Here is a 20,868-nt window from a genome sequence, read left to right as displayed (position 1 = left end):
TTTCCCGGCGCTCTGCACTGCTCACTCGGCGTCCGTACAGTCCGTACGGTTCTTACTTTCTGGCGTTCTGTTTCGTTTCTGACGCATCTCCGGCACGCTGTTTGTGCAATTCAGTTCTGCTTGTAGCTCCCTGTGTAGCTGTTGGCCTTTTTTACTGCTTTGGTATTCATTAGGTAATCCAGGTATCGTGCTTTGTGTTCCTGTGTAACACTTTTTTCGCATTCCCTTTGGTTAGTGCACTTCATCTATGGCGGAAATTAAATCTGTCTCGGAGCTTGTCCCAACTATTACTAAAATTACTGATCACAAGTTGACTTGGGTAAATTATTTGGATTGGAGTAAAACCATTCGCCTCTATCTGCGGAGCATTGAGAAGGAAGACCATCTGACTGATGATCCTCCAACAACTGATTCCAAAAAGACCTGGTTGCGGGATGATGCACGGCTATTTTTCCAGATCCGTAATTCCATTGACAGTGAGATTATTCCCTCTATTAATCACTGTGAATTGGTTAAGGAACTAATGGATTATTTAGATTTTTGTATTCAGGAAAAGGAAATATCTCTCGTGTTTACGAGGTCTGCAAAGCTTTCTATCGTTCTGAAAAACAGGATCGTCCTCTCAAAGCCTACTTTATGGACTTTAAAAGGATGTATGAAGAACTGAATGTGTTAATGCCTCTTACTGCTGATTTGAAGGTTCAACATAAGCAACGGGAGCAAATGGCTATTATGAGCTTTCTTACTGGTCTCCCACCTGAGTACGACACAGTTCGGTCTCAAATCTTATCCGGATCTGAAATTTCTGACCTTCAAGATGTGTTTTCCAGAGTAATGAGAGCTGAGAATCTCTTGCCACCAGCTGCTAGTATTCCTACAAGTGCCTTGCTCAGTAAGGGCACCTACGAGACTCGTAGTCCCATTGATAACCGCGGGGGGCCTACTCGTGGTGGTTCGAAGCAAAGGGGAGCCCCTTCTGACTCCAGGGGGTAGTGTGTTATTACTGCAAAGAACCGGGGCATACAAAACGCACATGTCAAAAACTTCAGAATAAACAGCAACGGAATAACTTTGCCCACGTGGCTACACAAGCCAGTGCCCACGTGGCTACACAAGCCAGTGACACAGTCACGATTTCTGCTGCTGAGTATGCCCAGTTAAAATCTACTACACCGTCTGTGAGTGCCGCAGCTACAACAGGTAATAATGCTACTGCCCTTGCTTCTTCTTCCTCAAAGTGGATCATAGATTCCGGGGCTACTGATCATATGACAGGTAATAGCCATCTCCTATGTCCAGTTCGCAAAGGTAAACGTACTTGTGCCCATCCTATTTCGTCCTTTGTTTCATATGACCGCTTGTCTCCTGTGTCCAGTTCCTTTGTTGCCTCCCTAGATACTATCTCTGTGCCCAGAACTATTCGTGAAGCCTTGGCCCACTCAGGTTGGCGTGCTGCAATGGAAGAGGAGATGGCGGCCCTTGATCGGGCTGGTACATGGACCCTGGTCGATTTACCGGCGGGTAAAAAGGCCATTGGATGTAAATAGGTGTTCACTCCGAAAACTAAGGCTGACGGCACACTTGACCGCCTTAAGGCCCGCCTTGTGGCTAAAGGTTATGCACAAACCTATGGCATTGACTATTCCGAAACCTTTTCTCCTGTTGCTAAGCTCTCATCTGTCCGTCTGTTCATCTCTCTGGCTGCTACTTATGATTGGGATCTACATCAATTAGACATTAAAAATGCATTCTTACATGGTGATCTTCATGAAGAGGTCTATATGGAGCAACCACCTGGGTTCGTTGCTCAGGGGGAGCATGGGAAAGTATGTCGCCTTAAGAGGTCCTTGTATGGTTTGAAGCAAAGCCCTCGTGCATGGTTTGACCGGTTCAGTACTGTCGTACAGAAATTTGGCATGAGCCAAAGCAAGTGCGATCATTCTGTATTTTATCAAAGAACAGCGACTGGCATGATTCTCTTGGTGGTATATGTAGATGACATTGTGATCACAGGCAGTAATGGTTCGGGCATCTCGTCCCTCAAGTCCTTTCTTAATTCCCACTTTCAGACGAAGGATCTGGGCTCTCTGACATACTTTCTAGGTATTGAAGTTATGAGAAGCAAGAAGGGCATATTACTGACACAGTGCAAATATGTTCTTGACCTCCTGAAGGAAACTGGAAAGTTGGGAGCAGCACCGACTAAGTTTCCTATGGTTCACAACCCACTCCTTGACGCTGATGGGAGCATACCACTCGATGATTCTCTTGATGATGAGAAACGGATGCTTGAGGCTCAGAAGAGCAAACCATTTGAGAATCCTGAGAGGTACAGGAGAATGATTGGCAAGTTAAACTATCTCACTGTAACTCGTCCGGATATTACTTATCCAGTCAGTGTACTAAGCCAGTTCATGGCATCCCCGACTGTCAGACAGTGGGAAGCCTTGGAGCACGTGTTACATTATTTGAAGGGATGTCCAGGTCGTGGGATATTATACAAAAATTATGGCCATACAGACATTGAGTGCTTCTGTGATGCGGATCATGGTGGATCAAAGGCCACGAGACGGTCTACTACAGGATACTGTGTCTTTGTGGGCGGGAATCTGGTGTCCTGGAAAAGCAAGAAACAAAATGTGGTGTCCAGATCGAGCGCAGAGGCAGAATACCGAGCTATGGCACAGTCTGTATGTGAGATAATCTGGATATATCAGCTATTAAAGGAAGTTGGCCTCAAAACCACTTTGCCAGCAAAGTTGTGGTGTGACAATAAGGCTGCCCTACATATAGCCTCCAATTCTGTGTTCCATGAATGTACCAAACATATTGAGATTGATTATCATTTTATCAGAGACAAGCTTAAGGAGAACTTCATCTCCACTGGATATGTGCGTTCTAGTGATCAATTAGGCGACCTTCTAACTAAAGCTCTAAATGGGACTCGTGTTGACTATCTGTGTGACAAGTTGGGCATGCTTAACATTTATGCTCCAACTTGAGGGGGAGTGTAGAGATATGATATGATTTGATATGTAAATATTATGTAATTATGATTAGGATTTGATAGGATATGATATTATCATAATGAGCCATTAATGCAGAGGCTCCTCTCACTTGTATATATATGTGTATATTCTGATCAATGAAATACAAGAGAATTATTCTCCATATTATTCTATTTCCTACAGTTTCTATCACTACCCTTTTCGGCTCACAACTTTCTGAATTTACGATTAGGTCCTTAGTTGGGTTTAGCCTTAGGAATCATCTCACTGAGGTTCCTGACACAATCTTTGGCCCTATCAAAATAAATAATTTCTAATGAATGTGATAAAATATTAAATTTATTAAATTTTATATTTTTTAATTTTATAAAAAATATTTTTTGAAAAATATAAATATGTAAATAATTATTAACTTAAAAAGGGCCATTTTGGTTAAGAAAACAATTTAAAGTCAAACTTAATGGTTAACTAACATTTTGGGGGGATAAAAATAAATTCTTAAATTCTTAAATATAGAAAGGAGATTTGTTTAACATATAATTTAATTACGGGAGAGTTTTATATATGTTTTTAAAATAAATAGAAAGTTTTTGTAATTGAGATAAAATTAAAAATAATAATAAATATATTTTACTCTAGTTTTTAATATCACTTACCCTTCAAAGCTTACAAGTAAATTACAAGCCCTACCTTTCCTCAAGGGAAGCAGATCTTCTCAGAAGCTGTTTTCTACTCATCCCTTAGAATCTCCACATCCTAGCCATCCAATCCATCGGAGCACTCATAGGAAGACACGTCAAAAAGTATCAAAAGTCGAAACTCAAATAGGAATCGTCCGATCCTGGCTGCCTATATTTTATGCCTTTAAAACAATAAACCTTCGACGTTCTGCTAGCTGAACTTGGCGAGAAAGCTTCACAAAAGGCAATCTAGTTTATCTTCATATCATATAAAAATGTAATATCAAGACCCAAACTGATCTTTACAAGTGATTGAGCCATCTCTTGCTAGCATGATAGAAACTCAAGATCGTAAGTGATAGCAATAGGAGAGAATTCGTAGAGTATATTCAATGCCAAAACATGAAAATGGCAGAGGTACAGTATATACTCCCCTTTCCCTTACACGTTACAGCCCAATTCTCTCTCCTATAACTAATTTCTCAAGACTTACCAGAATACCCCTTCCCAAAAATAATGAAAAATGAAATAATAGCAGCAAAGATATCAATATATAACGGCATGTATCAATACTCCCCCCTAAAAAAGAGTCCTTGCCCACAAGGATGGTGTTGTTAGGAGTGGCAGTAGTGTTGAGCTATGGAAATTACTGGTGGATTGCTGAGAGATCTTCCCAAGTAGCATCCTCTAAGTGAGTAAACTTCCAACACACAAGGACTTGAGTGATTGGCAGATTATGTCATTTAATCATCTTGTGACCGAAAATTTCTTCAGGTTCTAACATGAATTGCCCTTGCTCATCAATAGGAGGCAGTGAAGATGCGACATGCTGATCTACTCCCATGTGTCATTTAAGAAGAGACACATAGAAGACTAGATGAATACGAGTGTTAAGTGGTAAATCTAGCTCATAGGCCACAACTCTAATTTTCTTAATAATTTTAAAGGGTCCGAAGTACTTGGCAATAAGCTTATGCAATTAAGAGTTATTAGTCAAATTCTTTCGAAAAGGATGCAGCTTGAGGTAAACCAAGGTACCAACCTCAAATGCACGGTCAATCTGATGTTTATTTGCTTACTGCACCATCCTGTTCTAAACCTTGACTAGATGCTGCTTCAACATCTGTAATACCAGCTCTCGAGCAAGGCAAGATTGATCAACCAAATCATTAGGAGAATCTCCTGCTATGTAAGGCAAGTGCACTGGAGAAGGAGTACCATACACAGCTTCAAAAGGAGACATTCCAATGGCTGAATGATAAGTAGTGTTATACTAAAGCTTAGCTAGAGGCAGCCACTTAATGCATTGTTTAGGAAAATCCCCAGTCATACAGCGGAGGTAACACTCCAAGCATCGATTCAGGACCTCTGTTTGACCATCCATTTGAGGATGATAAGCTAGGGAATAATGTAAATTGACCCCATAAAGTCTGAATAATTCCTTCCAAAACTTGCCATAAAATATTGGATCTCGATCAGTCAAAATAGACTTAGGAAATCCATGCAACTTAACCATATTATCAAGGAAGACTTGAGCTTCTTCTATTGCTGTATAAGGGCGCTTTAAAACATAAAATGAGCAGCTTTAGATAGTCTATCAACCACCACTAATATAGTAGTTTTAGAATGAGATTTAGGAAGACCACTAATAAAATCCATAGATAACTCAGTCCACACATGTTCAGGAATAGGTAAAGGCTGAATAAATCCTGGAGGAGCCACTAATTATGGTTTAAACCTCTTGCAAACAGTACATTTCCTTACAAAATTTCTAACATCCTTTTCCATGCCTTTCCAATAGAAGAAGGAAGATAGGCATTTAAAAGTAGAATGCATACCAGAATGACCTCTAATTCCATCAACATGAAAATGATTAAGTAGCTCACCTCTAAGGCCACGATCCGCACCCACAACAAGTTTCCCGTTCCTTTTAAGTAGATGATTCTGTCAAGAGTATTTAGAATGAGAGAGAGGATCAGTTTCTAACTCCTTAACTAGCTGCTACAACTGATCATCAACCAACCATGAGTCCCTCACTTTATCATAAACAGGAGAAACAGGGGATGTTAAAGCCATACAAGAGCTTGCAGCTCGACGAGAGAGAGCATCCGCTATGGTGTTATCACTTCCCTTCTGATGGACAATTTCATAGTGCAATCCCTATAGTTTGTGCAACCATTTAAATTGGTCTTGGCTCAAGTCACGCTGTTCAAGTAAGTGCTTTAAGGGTAGGTGATCTGTTTTGATGATAAACTTCTTCCCACATAAATAGGATCGCCACTATTTGACAACAAATATAATTGCAAGCAACTCCCTCTCATATGCTGAAAGTGGTCTCTTTCTAGAGGGCAAAGTCTTAGTAGCAAATGTAATAGGATGCCCATTATGAGATAACACTGCTCCTAACCCCATGCCAGAGGCATCAGTCTCAACTACAAAGGTATCATTAAATTAGGTAATGCAAGGACTAGAGGAGACAACATGAATTGTTTCAGTAAAAGGAATGCTTCATTTGTAGTTGTAGTCCAAGAGAATGGAACATCTTTTCGTAACAAATCAGTCAAGGGTCTACTAATAGTCCCGTAATGTTTAATAAACCTTCTATAGTACCTGGTGAGGCCAAGGAACCCTCTTAATTCATGAATAGAAACAGGAGTGGGCCAGGAAGAAATTGCTTCTTGCTTCTTTGGGTCAGCTTGCACTCCCCGAGCCGAAATAATGTGGCCAAGATAATCAACTTGAGTAGTAGCAAAAATACACTTAGATGCTTTAGCAAAGAGACAATGCTGCCTTAAAGTAGACAATGTGGTTTCTAAGTGCTGTAAGTAAGTTTGCCAATGTTTACTATATATAAGAATATCATCAAAAAATACCAAGATAAATTTCCTCAAATAGGCTTTAAAAACTGAATTCATAAGTGCCTGGAAGGTAGCTGGCATATTAGTCAAGCCAAATGGCATGACTAAAAATTCATAGAGGCCCTCATGTGTTCTAAAAGCTGTCTTTGGAAAATCATCCTCCTTCATACGAATTTGGTAATATTTGGCTCGTAAGTCAATTTTAGAAAAGAAGGTGGTAGCAACCAATTCATCTAATAATTCTTCAATGACTGGAATAGGGAACTTATTCTTAATGGTTGCTTCATTCAGCCTTCTATAGTCAACACAAAACCTCTAGGTTCTCTCCTTTTTCTAGACAAGTACAACTAAAGCTGCAAAGGAGCTGGAGCTCTCTTTGATGATACCGTTAGACATCATATCCTGTACCTGTTTCTCAATTTTGTTTTTCTGAGCTGGACCATATCTATAAGGTCTGCAAGTGATGGGTCTATCAACATGAAGAGAGATAAAGTGATCAAACTTGCGAGAAGCTGGTAAGCTTTTGGGTTGTGCAAAAACATCTTGAAAGGCTTCCAAAACCGAATTCAATGCATGCTGTTGAGCATGACTCAGAGGAGAATGAGACAGACCAACATGTAAGTTAGAAGTAGTCTAGATAAGGAAAGCATGAGCAACAATCAACACATCCCGGGAAGATGAAATTTCCTCCATCCGACCCAACTCTTTATGCCCAATACCACAGCTTGATTTTCGTACCGTTGAACATGAACTCAAATGTTTTAAATTCCATATCCATAGAAAATTACCAATTGTACGCAACCACTGAGTGCCCAGTATCATATCATAGCCCCCCACTTTCATGACCAAGAAATTAGCTGAGGAGACAGCATTCCCCATGCCCCATGAAAGATTAGGACAATGTTTAGATACTAATACTCGTCACGTATCAGCCACAGTAAGCTGTATAGGGGAGCGCTCTTGAACTTTCAACTGGAGACGTTGAGCTATAGAGGCATCCAATACATTATGCGTGCTACCCGTGTTAATTAAAATGATCACCATCTGGTTTTTATTCGGCCTACTAACTTCAAGGTGGACGTTGCTTTGTGGCCCTCAATAGCATTAAGAGTCCCTTCCTCTGGCGGCACAACATCCAAAGCATCCTCAAATTGGTCTTTATCATCGTCAATCACTAGCATAAAGAGGTGAGAATCCTTGCAACAATGGGTGGGTGTATATTTTTTTGAACACTAGTAACAGAGCCCCTTGCGTCAGCGATAGTCCATCTCCTTTTTAGAGAGCTGACGTGAAGGTTTCAATGCTATCGACTGAACTGGGGAAGATGCTGAAGCCGAGAGTGAAGATGGCTTCTACAACGAAGTGGATTCGTGCACCTTGTGGTTTGCTGGGCCAGAGACAGAACCTAGTGGGCCTGAGTGCGAGCCCACTAAAACAGGGGACCTTGACCCGTTGGAGTCGAACACCAGACAGGAAGGGAAAGAACTTAACTGGCGACCGAACGCATTTGCAGGGGCATAGTCATGTAACGCCGTGATGGTAGCTTCCTGCATTTGGGCATAACGTATCGCATGCGACAGAGAGGATGGGTTAAAATTGAGAACAAATTTCTGAATATCGGTACGCAATCCCTCGATGAATAAGCTAATCGCAACTTCCTCTGGAATGTGGACCTTAGAAAGGAGCTCGTTGAACTTCGTTTCATAATCAATGAGAGCCCGATGCTTGTTGAAGCATCTTGAGAGCGATAGTGGGGCTCTCTTCACGGACATCAGCAAATCTCTGCTCCATATGGTGAAAATATTCTGTCCAAGTCAAGTCGAAAAAGGAGCGATGGTGCATGAAAGTCTAGTGCCATCTCAGAGCGTGACCCTCCAGGTGGATGCTGAGTAATCGAATGCGTTGCTCTAGTGATGTTCCATCGACTTCAAAGAACTACTTACACTGATAAGACCAGCCGCGAAAATCAGAGCCATCAAAACGAGGGAACTTCACTCAAGTTTGTTTGGTAGGAATGTGGTATGAGGATGGTTGCTGTGCATTGTCAGAAAAGAACCAAAAGTCAGCATACGGGGTAGTGAAATAGACGATGATCCCCCTTCAGGATACCCAACCGGTGGACGACGACTCTGCTCGGTGGAAAGAGCCGAAACCTTATCAATGAGTTCTTTAAAGTAATCATCAAATTTGTTTGACGTCGCCTGCAAGGAGGCGATGGCTTGGCCGTGTTGATCTAGCCAATGAGTCAAGGTAGCAATGGATTGGTTAACAAATTCGATGGAAGCTTGATGCAGCCCGACCTGATGTTCCAGTTCGCCTAAATGCCCAGAGGACCGAGTCTTCAGAGCCATGGACCAGAAATTGGGCTCTGATACTTTGATAGTAATAGGAGAGAATTCGCAGAGTATATTCAACGCCAACACATGAAAATGGCAGAGGTACAGTAGATACCCCCTTTCCCTTACACGTCATAGCCCAATTCTCTCCCCTATAACTAACTTCTCGGGACTTACCAGAATACCCATTCCCAAAGATAATGACAAATGAAATAATAACAGCAAATATATAACGGCATGTATCATTAAGAAATATGAAGATGACAAAGCCAACAAGGGATATAAACATCAGTCGATGCTTTTCCAAGGGAGAATGGGAGATGGAAAAAAGATAAAGACTTCATTGTAGTTTTAGCATGCCTAAGTTGTTAATAGCAGTAAAGAAGTTCCCATTCTTTTTTGTTTAACAGCTCATAACAAGAGATCTGCTTCTCGACTGTGTAAGCGAGAGGGAATACAAAATTTTATTGTCTAGCTCCGATATACATATACATATACATATGATGCGTTACAGTTCCAGCATAAATTGTCGTCACATTAAAATTCGACTGATGTAGCAAGAAAGCCCCGGTAGCTGATGAACCAAGAAAGAATAAACAATGAAGAAAACAGGGGGACAGTGGCGAATAATAAGAAAGCCTTTGCATTGATTGATTTGAATCCGTAAAGGCTTATTGATATAGGTCACAATTAAGCAAAGTGAAAATTCAAGTCAGAGAACCGATTTTGAGAATGGATGAAAGTTAGTAGTCGATGAAGAAGCACCGAGAATGGGAAAAAATTCGATTGAGTGAATTAAGCATCCAACAGTCAAATAATGAGGGAGAGAGTGATAGAGCAGAAGGGTGAAGATAAGAAAGAGGTGTAATCTGTAACGTAGATGCCAGACCATGGGTGATGACGGAGCTCCTTATTTGCGTCACAGATGGGCCGAAACCCTGACGGCAGAGTGCATTCGCGAAGGTGATCCAGATTTGGCCGGACATGAAATTGAATGGATGGTCAGGATTAACCAGACGGACGATTTAGATACCATTTTAAAAGCCTTGTGACGTGTCTCCTTATGGCTGCTTGGAAGGATTGGACGGGTAGGATTCAAGGCTTCTGAGAAACACGGAGAAACCAGCCGCTGGGAGAATCCGAGCCCTTCCGCAAGCTGCCGGCTCCATCTTTGCCCTCCCCTTCGCATCTCGTCTGGCTTCTTCTCCGTCAAGTCTAGCCTCGTCGTCCGGTGTCGTCCATCTCCGTCTCCTCTGGGTTCGTCTCCCTTCCTTGCCTCAGTGCTTTGTCCGACTTCCTAGCAGGTTCGTCTCCCTCTTGGTTTTGGATTGTATTTGTATATTGTTAATATATTTGTTCGTCTTCCATTTCATTCTTGTTGAGTAATGTCAAAAACGATAGGAGAAATGACCCCTTGATGTAAAGCGTAAAAGCGAGGCTAATTAATTGGGCATGCGAGCTTTATCAAATGTGGATTTGTGGGGTTTTCTCTAATAGTGTACTCTTTCATGGCCACAACTGGTCATTTGTTTACTTTGTACTGTTCCATATGATATTCCGATCCTTGTGTTTATTAGCTGAGCACTTATAATGAATCGGACATGCTTGTGGTTGTGGGGTCCATAAATGTCAACCCTCCCTTCTAGGTGTTAGGAACTTAGAATCTTCTTCAGATCTTCTTCAGCCCACTCTTATCTTCGTCCTCGGTTGATAGCTAAACATTCACCAATGGGTAATTCTAAATTAATCGTCATTCATTCTGAAGTGATTTGTGTGGTTAATTATACCCTATTGAAAGTCAATCTTTCGGCCTTTGATTTTTGCCCTCAGGTATTAGAGTAGAATCCATTTGTCAAGTAACCAAAGTTTTTGCAATTCGTTTTGTGATCCTAGCAGATTACTTGTAATCTGTCCAACCCCATTTTCCTAGTATGCTTTCTCTTATACATGGTCCCTGTTTATTGAAAAATATTGAGCTGTAGCTATAGAAAATTCCATTCTGCTTCATCCAGAACTAACACTGATATTATTACTACACATGTCACCTAACTTTTTCTTTCAATTATCAATTCCCAGTAAGTTGGTCTATTATTGGAAGTCATTATGTCAAGTATCCACGAGTTCACTTGGGGAGTGAGTGCTTCTTGAGTTTTACAAACTTGTTGATCCCAGGTGTCTCCCTTGGATCCATGATTAATAATAAGCTCATTGCTAAATCCCAAGATGAACATATATCAGCTCATTTGCAAATACTGAGACAAGATTGATACACACACACACACAAAATCAAGATCCTTTAAAATATGAAAGAATTGAAAGTGTTGAATCATTAAGCTAAAGTAATATTTAGGTAGATTCGATAATACTTGGACAAGAAACATCTGGATCATATGTAGTACATAGATATTTGCAGGCTTCTCGTTCATGTCAACTTTATTGCTCAAATGGGCTTTACGCATGTTTTTTTTTTTTTTTTTTAATCTGTTTATGGATTCACATCCTTTCAACTCTTCTTCAATCTGAAATCTCAATTTGGTTCAGTCTCAATCTACATATTTGCAATTTGTTTTGTGATCCTTACAATGTTGACTCCGAGTGATTCACTAGTCAAATACATATCTGTGTGTGTATTATGTTTGTGTGTTAAGAAGATATATATATATATATATATATATATTTGTTAGTTTGGATTGAGGGACAGAACCAGAAACGGAGTTGACTTGGTAGATGGTTGGGATTCCGTAGTGCAAATTGGGAAATACCGTCCGAAATAGAAGATTTGGGTTTGATCCAAATCTTTCATTTTTAGGGTTGAATTTACCAATTTCGTTAGTTTTCTCCCATCTCAACCAAATCTTTGATACTTGAATTCACATTCACAAATCTTTCAAAACCAAAGTCCTACAAGCACTTCCATTTTCATCTATGGCATCACATGTTCTAATTTCTTCGCCAGTTTTCGTATCCACTTCTTCTCCAGTTTTCGTATCCACTGATACCTGACATTCCCTACTCACCCATCAAACTTTAATCAATCACTTTCAATCTTATCTCCCCAAAACTTCAACCTCAATCCAGTACCCAATACGTCAAAGCTATGAGGTTTCTTCTTCTTCCTCTCTCCTCTTCATGCCCTCCTGGTCATCTTCTCCTTCTTTCCCTTACACAGGCGTCAAGCTCGTCACCCATTTCCCTTAGAACAGTGCAATTAACTTACCAGGCATGCAGGCAACTTATGCTCTCTTTAGTTCCTCCACAGGGCAGCCTCTGGCATCCATGGATGCCACTGATTTGACCCTTTATCGAACCTCATGTGTCTCTGATTTGGCTTCGAAATATCTGGCTAGACCAGATAGTCAAGTCCTTGTGATGGTGGGTGCGGGAGCTATGGCACCCCATTTGATTAGAGCCCATCATTCGGCCATACCAAGTTTGAGGAAAGTAGTTATCTGGAATCAGACAGCGGAGAAGGTGAGAACATTGGCCAAGAAAATGCAAGAAAATGATGATGGCATACTTCAAGGTGTAGGTTTCGAGAGTAGTGCATATTTGGATGAGATCATTGGACTTGGGGATATTGTGAGTTGTGCAACTAATTCGGAGGTTGCTTTTGTGAAGGGTGAGAAGTTGAAGGTGGGAGCTCATTTGGATTTGGTAGGTTCATTCAAGCATTCGATGAAGGAATGTGACAATGAGGCCATTAAGAGAGGAAGAGTGTTTGTGGACAATGAGGCTGCAGTGGTGGAAGCAGGAGAATTGGTGGGTGCTTTTGAGAGGGGAGTGATTAAGAAGGAAGATATTATGGCAAATTTGGTGGAGTTAGCTGCAGGAGACAAAGTTGGGAGAACAAATTCTGAAGAAATAACTGTATTTAAGTCTGTAGGTTCTGCTCTTGTGGATATGCTTGCTGCACAATTAGTGTATGAGACTTACACAAGGGTATCTAAGTGATATGACTATGTATCTATTAGAGTCTAGTTTCTGCTGATTAGTCTGGTGTAATCCATGAATAATTGTTGAAAGGCCATTCAAGGAAGGGTTTTGATGTCTGGTGCTGTATCGTGTGATTTGTATTATGAATGTGGCTCACTTGGAGGCTGAAAAGTCTATGTATTATGGCATTGAACTTTTATTGTTTACCTATTAAAACATCGTCATCGCTCTAGCATCAAGTATTTGTACAAGTTTCTTGTTACGCGATTGTGCTTGTAAAGTTCAGAGAACTCGGATGGGTATACCTGTCTAGAGCCTTGTTGATTAGGACCATACAATCCATGAAATTAGTATTACCATCCATTACTCTTGTATAAAACTTTTTGTATAAAACTTTTATACTAGTGTCTTCTCATATTTCTTTTAACTACCATTTTTTTCTATTTTATCATTCTCTCTATCACTCACCTCTACATAAATAAAAGTATTTTTTGAGAATAAAATACATTTTTTTGACATTTTTTTCCTTTTGGCTAGTTTTATTTATCTATGTAATTCTGTTATTTGTGCCTTATATATCGTTCCAGTTATTTGTGTCTTATATATCGTTCCAGGGAGTATGTCGTCATATCCAGCCTCTAATACTTAATGTCATTGTGGTCCTTATTACAGACAGAACACCATTAGAATTTGATTGAAAACGTGTCACCTACACACAATGTGATGCCCACATTCTAATGTCAACCAATGAGAATACAAGGACTGCACTTGCAGTTGTATTTTTTATTATTGTTGTTGTTGTTGTATATAATAATCACTCAAAAGAATAATAATGTTCAAACTTCAGACCTTTCTTGTCTTGTCTGTCAAAGGTGCAAACTGTCAAATTGAGTTCCACAACGTGTAACTTGCCTCTTACAGAGCATCCATGTTGTGAGGAACCTTTCTGGATATTACTTGTGATGAGTCTTGTTTTAGCTGTGTTTGCTGTTAATATGCATCTTGACTCGCTCTAGGGCTTTTGTCTTTCAGTCTTAGTTGATCTTGAGATCTTTGTTAAAGCTGGTCAACTTAAAATCCAAAAACATGCAGGTTTGTGTTCTCTCTTGTTAAACATTTTTCCTTTGAAAATTTTTATTTCTCCTGTTTGAATATTCCCTTCTTAGTATCTGGGATCTCAAATATCTGCGTGAATTAATATTTAAGAAAAATTACAGCCAATTATTCCTTTGTCTTTCTTTGACAGGCTTGAAAGACAAAACTCTCGCAATATATCTTTTTCCATCCCCTTGGGCTCAAATTCAAGATCTTTCTTGAAAAACATTATGTTATTATCAATTGGTTAATATATCAGTAATTTTTATTTGAACCAACTCTAAGTAGGAAAAACCACTTAATGCAGATGTATATCAAAGTATTTCCATCTTTTTAATTTTATGATAATTCAGAAATTCAAATTATTCACAACACTCGAAAGATGTAAATTTTGAGATGAACGAACAAAAATATTCCCAACTATTTTTTCCATAATGTTTTTTCCCGGTAAAGATTTTGTTTCCATAATGTTATAACCCCGGTTCCCTTTTTCCTTTTTTTGGGAGTTAGAAGGCACTTTTAAGAATATTAATGCCAGTTTTATATTATTATTACCTTGTTTAATTTCTGCTCTCATTTTTTCCCAGTCCTGATTACCTTATTTCTGATTTTGGGCCATAAACCCGACAGAGTTTACATTACAACGTAAGGAAGTTACAAGATAGATTTCCTAGTTATAAACTTACAATGCAATTTTAAGATTTGTTACATTAGAGGTGTTTGGAACATTTAGTACTTTTAAAAAGTATTTTCTAGTAAATTGAGATAAATTTGTTTATATATTTATTTTGTATATTGTCAAATCATTTTTAAAACTATGATTTGGTTTCTATCCAATTACCTTTAATTTTATTGCTAAATTTAAAGCTTTTCAATATAAAGGTTTTTTTTTGTCCACTTTACAAGAAAATTAATATTGTAAGATTATATTCTTCATAGTAAATATCTCAAACTACTTAAAATAAATGATTTGCATCCTAATTATTGAGAAACTTTTGCTTCAAAAGTCTATAGATATACACCTACTTGTATATAATATAGAAAACTGTAATATTCATGAGCCTTGGACTGTACAATGCACTTCAAATTTCATGTAATATTTTCTCATGTAAGAAATACAAGAAAAGTTCATTGTGATATTTTCTTATTTCAATGAATTAACTAATATACAGGAAAAGATTTCGGCCAAATCAAGGTTTCTTTTTTGTTTAATAGTATAGGGAAAACTAACTTGAAGATCTTTATAGATTGATCCAATTTTGAATCAAGTTCTTGGGTTTTTTTTTTTTTCCCCTTTTTATTGGATCCTTTAATTTTTCACCATTGTATCTGTTAGTCCCTAATGTCAAGTAAGAACTGACACTGTTAGCTTCTGAAACATCTTCGCCTTCCACATCCACCTCCTTCCATCGCAACCCAAGCTTAAGACCAAGCTTTCCTCTCTCGTCTACTCATTCCGCAACATTCTCTCCTTCCCCACCATTAAATCCCTCATCGTCCCTTCCTCAACATTTATGCCATTCTAAAGCTCGACTTTTCCGACTACACCACTGCGACTTCTTCAGGCGAGGATTGTAATTACTGGAATCATTGCACCCATAGTCAATTGCTGCGCCTTCACATGTGGGCTTGGCCATGAAAGATTTCAAGGGCCTGAGACTGGTGCACCTCTTGATGGCGGTAGCCGAGGCTCTTACCAGAGTTGACAATATCCATGATCTGGTTATGGTGATTTGGGTTCGGGACATGTCATGGCACATTAAGTTCGCCCACTTCAAAACAATTCATGTCCACTTCTTGTTTCACCAATGCATGCTCAACTTCGACGAAAGCTTCCTGAATATTATATGCCCAATTAAAGTTTGAATATGATTTGAGAAGTGACTCAAAATGACTCTGTTTTTTATTACTGAAACAGGGGAGGTCCTCTTAACACACACATCATGTTTGGTTTTTATTATGATTCAATGATGGAAGATGTCCCTCGTCTAGGTTTTTCCCCCTTCATGTTCTTACATTTTTTTGGTGCACAGGAAATGATGACTCCTCACTTATTATTTGGGACTTTTTGAAAGTTATTTTCTTTTCAGAGACTTCATTGCAATTCTCCCTAGAAAATATAAATAAATATGCATAATGATTTGTAATATGGGAGAATTATAATAAAAAACCAAATTCATAAATTAATATTGAAAAGGCATTCAAATTTACTACTTATATAACGCAAATTTGCCAACGAGTATTTATCATCCACATAACACAGATTTACATTTAAAAAAGATATTTAACACTCTGTACCAGTGACCATCTAAACAAAACAACCACAAATGGACTAATGAGTATTTGTCGTTAGCCGTTCTTAGAAATAAAATTTTGTGAATTTCATCGTTGGACATATATTTTTCCGATTTATTGTGGCCAACTAAAGGTTGAATTTCTGTTAAGAGAGATACTCACATTTAGAGTGTGATAGTATCTCAAATAGGATTGTCTTTAATAGGAGGATATCTGTACTTACCCAAAAAAAAAATTCTCAGATTTATAAAATTGAAAACATTTTATAAGAATACATAATTCACATGACAAACCTCACTCGCACACCAACACACAGTGAACTGTCATTCTCGTGTTTTGTTGTTGTTATGTTTCATTATTTTGATGCAATGGAGAATCACATTACTAAACTATTACTTTTTACATGTTTTATATATTATATTGCTCTTGGTATATTGATGAATGACACTTTCTTAAATATTTTTCTTCGCGCCAAATATTTCTATAGGCTAGTTTATTAGTGGATTAAGGATAAAGAAATGTCGTGAAATAATATATTTTCTTGATTAAGAAATGGCATTCTTCTTCCATTTTATTGGCATATTACTAGTTACTATTGTATCAATATAATTTAAATTATTTTTAAAAATATCTATTTGCAAGTTGATTAATTTTGTTATTTGTATTCATTGCAACTTTGCCAAGTTATCTTCATTGAATTATTTACTAACTTTTAATTAGTTAATTAGTTAACTAATAATAAAAAACATCAAATTAAATTCATTACTTTTTTTTTTAAAAAAATTACCCATACATCCCAACTAAAAAAATTATATCAATACAAATAAGTCTTTTGAATTTCATTTAATAATTAGTCAGACTTGTAAATACTAAATCATTTGAGACCTATTAGTGTTAAATAAAATTTGGATAACCTATTTGCATTTAATTTTCTTAGGATTTATGGATAATTTTTCCCCATAAAAATTGCTCCCAATCATTCCATTATTTATAGAATACTCCTTCGGTTCTTAATATAAGACCCAATTCTTGAGTTGGTTTTAGTCCTAAATAAAAGACTCACTTCTCATATTTATCAATTTTCTCTAAATTACCCCAATAGATACTCCCTCAACCATAATCAAATAGAAGAGGGAGATGGGATATTAAAAAAAATGATTATGATGTTTTAGGAAAAATGTGTCACTTTTCTTATAATTAAATAACTTGTTTAACTTTCTTAATCTAATCAAATTAGTTAAATGAGTCTTATATTAAGGACCAGAGGAGTATCAAAGGAATTTTTATTTTAGATAGCATGTGTAGAAGCTGCATGAATTCCTTACGAGATCTTTTATGTAAAACCCTTTACCTTAAAAACGTTAGAACTCATCACAAAGTCACTACTATGGTAGAAAAGGAAAATCTGTTAAATGAACTACCATAGTAGGAAGAAATTTGCATAATTTTGAATTCACATTTAAACCGTTGCATGCAACTGAAATCATTCATTTACATCTACTGGGCCTCCGAGCCTCCGGCCCGGGTAATAACAAACATCACATCAGCCCCTCTAAATGATTCCCAACCAAATAATCCAGAGTTCATAAAACATTAGCAATGGCCTCCGGCCAACCAAAATAAGGAGATACATTCTCTCCAGTTTACAACAAGGCCGGGTGCTCAAATATATCAAAAAGTAGTCCTAACTGTGGCAATATATACTAGTCATACATGTACAAATGCTAGAGGCCTAAAGCTAACCAAGCTCAAGCCTCTGCGTCTCTTCCCGATGGCCCACGCCCGGAACCTTCACCTGAAAACATGGTAAACCACGGGGTGAGACAAAGTCTCAGTAACCAACCTTTCCAATAGTAGGTACTACTAAATAGGTGCTCGTGAGGTGTCAAGTGGGGCAGTTCACAAATAATATAAAACGATAGCCACAACAATTCATGTAAGTGCAATGATGCAATCCCATCAACCAAATCCCTCACTTTGGGGGATTTTCAGGAGCCGAAGCCGGCCTATCTCTCACTATGGGGGACGTAAGGAGCCATAAAAGGCCTATCTCTCACTCTGGGGGACGTAGGGAGCCAAAAGGCCTATCCCTCACTATGGGGAACGTACTAAGCCAACCATCATGCATTAATGGAGGCCTTACCACGTGGTAGTAATAGACAAAACTCTCACCAATTCCCAATTAATGCATCATGCTCAAATCATAATCAAAGAGTAATAATCATTTCGCAATTAACCTCATTCAGTGGCATATCCTTCACAATTTCAAGATTTCATTCATCATCAATTAAAAACCCCACAAGACGGTTTTCCCTTTTTTTATATACAACATACAGTTCGAACATAATTACTACTTAAAGCACAAAACACAAATCTACTCACAGTACCACAGAAGCAAGTACTAAGGATTGGAAAGTGGTTACCTCTCGCCTGAGCAAGGAACAACAAACCAACGATGTGGCCCCGTGCACCACCAAGACTCACAACCGGTCTACACAAGCACACAAATACACAACCATCATATATTAGCTTTCAAACTAATAATGTGGTCAACACAACACTTGGGGACACAAAATTCCTATCTCCCATCAAAACTCTACCCAACTCAAAGGGTATATCTATCAAGGCAACACTCCAAAGTCATACCAATCCATTAACACCTTAATTCCTTTCCAAACATCAATTAAGATTCACAACCTCAAGGACCCACTATGGAATTCTACACCCAAACATCCCATTTGAGCAATTAAGGCTCCAACAACAATTCTAAACCGATTAAACATCCAATTTAACCCTCCTTAACATAACCCAATTCACAAAACCCAAAATCAATCTCTACATTGTCATCCTCAATCCCAAATCATCCAATTCCATAAACCCTAGCTCCAAAAATTCAAGATTCTTTAAATCCAAGGAACTACACCGATTAAATACTTAAACTAACCCAATGCAATCAATTAAACTCAAAACAATCGGTCAAAAACCTCAATTCCATCACAACTTAGAAAATCCTAGGGTTCCACCAAAAATCCTCAGAAATTCCAAGAAATTCCAATAAAGAAAGAAGATTAGAGGTTAAAAATCACTTACTTGAGGTAATGGATCCTTAGAAATGCCCCCTCCAAGCCAAAATACCGAAACCCTAGCAGAGCCTCTCTCTCTACCTCAGATTTTCTTATTTTTCGCACGCTGAACTGCTCCCGCGAATATATAGATTCGCGACCTTTCGCCGCGGCGAACTCCATCTTCGTCGCAACGAACTAATCCCGAGAGGGGTTACTCGCCTGAAAACCTGACTTCGCCGCGGCGAACCCCCATCTTCGCCGCGGCGAAAGCTTCCCGAGAGGAAACTCTCACTTGCCCAGAAAACATTCGCCGCAGCATACCCCTACCTTCGCCGCGGCGAAACCTTCCTGAAAGGGAAGCCTCGCTCACCTGAACAACTTCGCCGCGGCATCCCCTAGACTTCGCCGCGGCCAAACCTTCCCGAAAAGACACTCCCCTCTGAAACTCCCGGTGCGCCGCGGCGAAGTAAACTTAGTCGCGGCGAACATACCCTGAGAGGGGTACGTTCACCTATTCCTCCAACAAACCTCAAATCCAACCCAAACACCAAGATCAAGATTAAATCACTAATCTATTCTCAAAATCAACCCAAAAGAGGCTATTAAAACCCGATAAAACTCGAGATGTTACATTTTATACCTTTTAAATCAGTTTTATTAATTTTTTTTTATAGAAAAAAGATCGAAAACCATCCAAATTTTATTTGGACAATGAAACGTGTGCTGGATGCGAGTCTTGTGTAATTGTATATCTTTTTTGACTAAATAAATATGAAACATTGATTATTATTATTATTATTGTTATTATTAATTGAATCGCTATTTATTGAGTACAGAAAGAGAGATTTCTTGTAAGTTCTAATGTATATATACACACACACACATATGTTGATATGAAAATGGTTAAGTTGTGCTCAGTACTCTGAAGTATTTTAATTTCTCAGGTACATCTGGTGTCTAAAAGTTATTTTTTGTGCAACTTTGCCTCTTGAGTATTTAAAATAGTGCGCCCATATCCACTTTTAATAGAAACGTTACTTTGACTATTAAGTTGATGGCTTAGCTTAAATTTGACCAAAACTATCCTATGTGGCAAACCACATAAGCAGATGACTAGGCTGTTTATTATTGGTTCTTTTATTTTGTTGAAAAACAAGTTCTCTTGGAAAAAATCACAAAGACTAATGTTGAGATTTGATAGTTATTGTTCACAGATTTTAATTTCCTTCTGATTTATGTTTTCTTGTTCATACTATTATTTCATAATATCAAAATAAAAAAGCGAGGAAATTTTTCCACTGAATGTGATTTTTATAGTCAATAAAACTTGCTTTTTAACAAAATAAAAGAAATTTTCAATAACAAAAGGTCAAGTCATCCCCTTATGTGATCTGCCCAGCAGGATAGTTTTAGTCAAATTTAAGCTCATCAACTTAACAGTTAAAGTAACGGTTCTATTAAAATTAGATATGCCTGTATCATTTTAAGTAATTCGGGGAGAAATTGCATCAGAAATAATTTTAAGACACTAAATATACTTAAGAAAATATTTCAGGGTACTGAGTGTATCTTAATAAAAATTGATAATATAATAAAAA

General features: G+C 38.2%; 1 protein-coding gene across 2 annotated transcripts; it reads left to right on the top strand.

Annotated features, from left to right (window-relative positions):
• The first annotated feature begins 9,665 nt into the window (after nucleotides 1–9,665).
• Nucleotides 9,666–13,178, top strand: LOC114756638 (protein SAR DEFICIENT 4-like). 2 transcript variants are annotated; one of them, XM_028945582.1, is made up of 2 exons: nucleotides 9,666–10,186; nucleotides 12,142–13,178. In XM_028945582.1, exon 2 carries the CDS (start codon nucleotides 12,159–12,161, stop codon nucleotides 12,831–12,833), a length of 675 nt encoding a protein of 224 aa, XP_028801415.1. In that variant the 5' UTR covers nucleotides 9,666–10,186; nucleotides 12,142–12,158; the 3' UTR covers nucleotides 12,834–13,178. The 2 variants fall into 2 exon arrangements, with proteins under 2 accessions (XP_028801415.1, XP_028801414.1); XM_028945581.1 differs by having other exon boundaries at nucleotides 9,667–10,186; nucleotides 12,131–13,178.
• The last annotated feature ends 7,690 nt before the right edge of the window (nucleotides 13,179–20,868 follow it).

This window comes from Neltuma alba, unplaced genomic scaffold, assembly GCF_004799145.2.
Source record: "Neltuma alba isolate B1F8T4 unplaced genomic scaffold, ASM479914v2 tig00010443_pilon, whole genome shotgun sequence".
NCBI lineage: Eukaryota > Viridiplantae > Streptophyta > Magnoliopsida > Fabales > Fabaceae > Neltuma > Neltuma alba.
This window is presented reverse-complemented; position numbering and strand designations above follow the sequence as displayed.